This window comes from Physcomitrium patens, chromosome 25, assembly GCF_059467195.1.
Source record: "Physcomitrium patens ecotype Gransden chromosome 25, ASM5946719v1, whole genome shotgun sequence".
In the NCBI taxonomy this organism is placed as follows: domain Eukaryota; kingdom Viridiplantae; phylum Streptophyta; class Bryopsida; order Funariales; family Funariaceae; genus Physcomitrium; species Physcomitrium patens.
Genome location: NC_143434.1, coordinates 3083091 through 3085838, shown reverse-complemented (window position 1 = coordinate 3085838; position 2748 = coordinate 3083091). Strand labels below are relative to the sequence as shown.

The window sequence follows — 2748 nt, the reverse complement described above, 5'->3', positions numbered from 1 at the left end:
TGAAATTTAGCAAGTAATACCTAAATAAAAGATTTTGTCTCTTTTTTGTGACCTTTGAGGTTGGAAGGCATTAAATAAATAGCAAGAAAAAAAAAAAAAAACAACAACAACAACAACAACAACAACAACATCCATTATCTAAACTCAATAATCAATAATGTGGATAATTATTCCAAAGATAATATTTGTATAGGGAACTAAACCTAAAAGTTGTTGTATGAGATTACTTTGTTTTTTTTCCTAATTTATACAATAGGCTTTATTTTTATAGTTATTATAATTTTTTTTTTAGGAAATAATACATTAAAACTATATCAAAATCTATAAGGTTTATTTTACACCTTCGAACCATCTTTCTCACATAAATTCAACCTTAACCAAGTATTATTATCATATTATTATTATTCATTATCTATGATGAATGTGGCATTCAAGATTCAGAAAAAATTAAAAAATTAAAAAATAAAAAAACCTGAGGACCACGGATAAAGAAAAAGCCAAAGCCAGTTCAATGCCACCCAGGTGATAAAGGACCATGGGGGTTGAAGACGAAGAACCTATCCGGAACGTAGAAGCCCATGAACCAAACTCATGGACAAATGGGAGTGCCTCGAGTTGCCACGTGTCATATATCGCCACGTGTCAGACCTATACCACGTCAGCTTCAGGGATGACCAGGAGCAGTGGGGGGGGGGGGGGTAGAGGCGTCGAAGAGGAGGGACGTTGCTTCGAGAGAGTAAGAGAGATCGTGCTTGAGGCGCCGGAGCAGGACGTTGTTGCCCGGCGACTTTGGTTGAGCACTAGGGTTTTCGCAGTGCTGGTGAGTGACATTGCGCTAAATTTGCCGCAGGAAATAGGAAGAAGACGAGAAGAATGCAGTTCGCCGTTCACGCCTGTGTGCAGGGGAGGGTGGTGGTGCCCAACCCTAGCGCGTCGTCGCTGTTGAATCTTCGCCACCAGGTCGGGACGCGAGCTTGTGCTCCGTCAGGAACTCTGCGGGTGCTTGAAGCTGGAGTTAGATTTTCTGGAGCGCGGAGGTTGTCTTGTGCGAGGACATTGTCCTCTTTGCAGTTTCTAGCCCCGGGTTTGGAAGGGCTGGAATTGCCGCCGAAGCCACACGCACTGTGGGGCGGGAGGTCGACGAGTGCGAGGGCGGAGGCCGGAGCGGGTGCATTCAATCAGGGTGGTTTCGAAAAGGATGAAGCGGCCAAAATTGCGCAGGTGAGGGAAGTGAAGTGTCTCTTAGAATGTGTCGGGGGGGGGGGGGGGGGGATGACGTGCATCAATCCGTGTTTTCTGGTTTGCACAAGATTCTGTGCCTGCATGCGTTGTTTGAATCGTGTTTTGAAAGGTGGATATTTCTTCTAACTGATACATCGGTATTTTAATCTTATAGTTAGCAGTTTCTTGTCAATCTTTATGTATGTCGTTGTTGTCACACGCAATAGAGTTATTACGCTCTTCTAGAGTGTTACTTCTTGAAATGTTCATTTGAGCCAATCTAGTGCGGATGCAGGTCGCGAGGCGGTTGGAGCGGACTGCAGGGCATTTCAAGCGGTTTGGAAGCTTGGGATTTTGGGGGCAACTTGTGTGTACAGTTGTTGCAGCTGTGATTTTAGCCTTTTCTGTGGTGATTACTGGCCAAGCCACATCACCTGTATCAATCTATCTTACTGCCGGCGGCATTGCTGCCGCCTTTCTCTCTGTATTCTGGTCTTTCGGATACATTCGCCTGGCGCAGAAGCTGCGCGAAACCATCGGCACTCCAACCAAGGTACCTGTTACGCCTGAAATCTCCTTTTGACCTGTTTCAAACCCTGCGTGAGTTGTAGTGGCACACTTCTTAACTTTTATATCAAAAAGCAGTTCATCTTAAGTTCTTTTGTTTTGAAGGCGCCTCCTCGAGCTCAGGTGGTAAAGAACTTGAGGAATGGAATCATCATCAACTTGCTTGGAATGGGAGCCACTTTGCTAGGTTTGCAAGCTACTGTCGGAGTCCTTGTTGCCAAAGCTCTCACATCCTCCAGCACACCATACTTGCAAGGAGCCCCATCGGGTTACAGTCCAGTTCTTGCCCTTGACGTCTTTCTTGTACAGGTAAGCATTGGACGACACATCATACGCACATTACGTCTTAGTTTTATGCAGATATTAGTCTATGAGGTTGACCTTATTCCCCCATTTGGTGATCTGGCCGAGGATAAACTCCACTGGTTTTTCTCTGTTGCAATTTTTCTTTTTGAGTGCTCATAGTCTTTTTACCGAGACGTTTCTAGTGTAACTGACGCACAAAAATCTTGGTGGACGGTTGTGTAAAGGCTTCGGGGAATGCGATTTTGTCTCATTTCCTCGGTTTACTATTCTCCCTGGAGCTGCTGCGATCAGTAACTCTTCAACAACCTCCTTCGGAGCCCAAGTTAGCTTGAGGGTGCTGCATAGTGTTAGGATGTTGCAGGGATGGTGCAGAGAGTTTTTCATGATGTATTTTTACGAATTTGTAAAGCTATATTGGTTACTATTTTTGCCGTCGCGTATTGCATATGATATCGTGTCATTCTAGGAGTACCAAGGTTGCAATGAAATGAAATTAGTTGTGTTAACAAAATGGTTCAATTTTACGAGGTTAATGTTATCGACTTGCTGCTAAAGATGTGCATATTTACTCTCTCTCCACTCAAGGATTTGATTTATTTTATGTACTGTTTACTCAGATAGAGTCTTCTAGTCAGGTGGACTTCGATAGTCCAT

At 44.0% G+C, this 2748-nt stretch overlaps 1 protein-coding gene across 1 annotated transcript; it reads left to right on the top strand.

The window, feature by feature from the left end:
* Window positions 1–750: 750 nt before the first annotated feature.
* LOC112278272 (protein TIC 21, chloroplastic) lies at window positions 751–2518 on the top strand. The gene is made up of 4 exons (XM_024511518.3): window positions 751–1221; window positions 1517–1774; window positions 1894–2097; window positions 2319–2518. The coding sequence occupies exons 1-4, from the start codon at window positions 874–876 to the stop codon at window positions 2424–2426; spliced, it is 918 nt and encodes a 305-aa protein (XP_024367286.2). The 5' UTR covers window positions 751–873; the 3' UTR covers window positions 2427–2518.
* The last annotated feature ends 230 nt before the right edge of the window (window positions 2519–2748 follow it).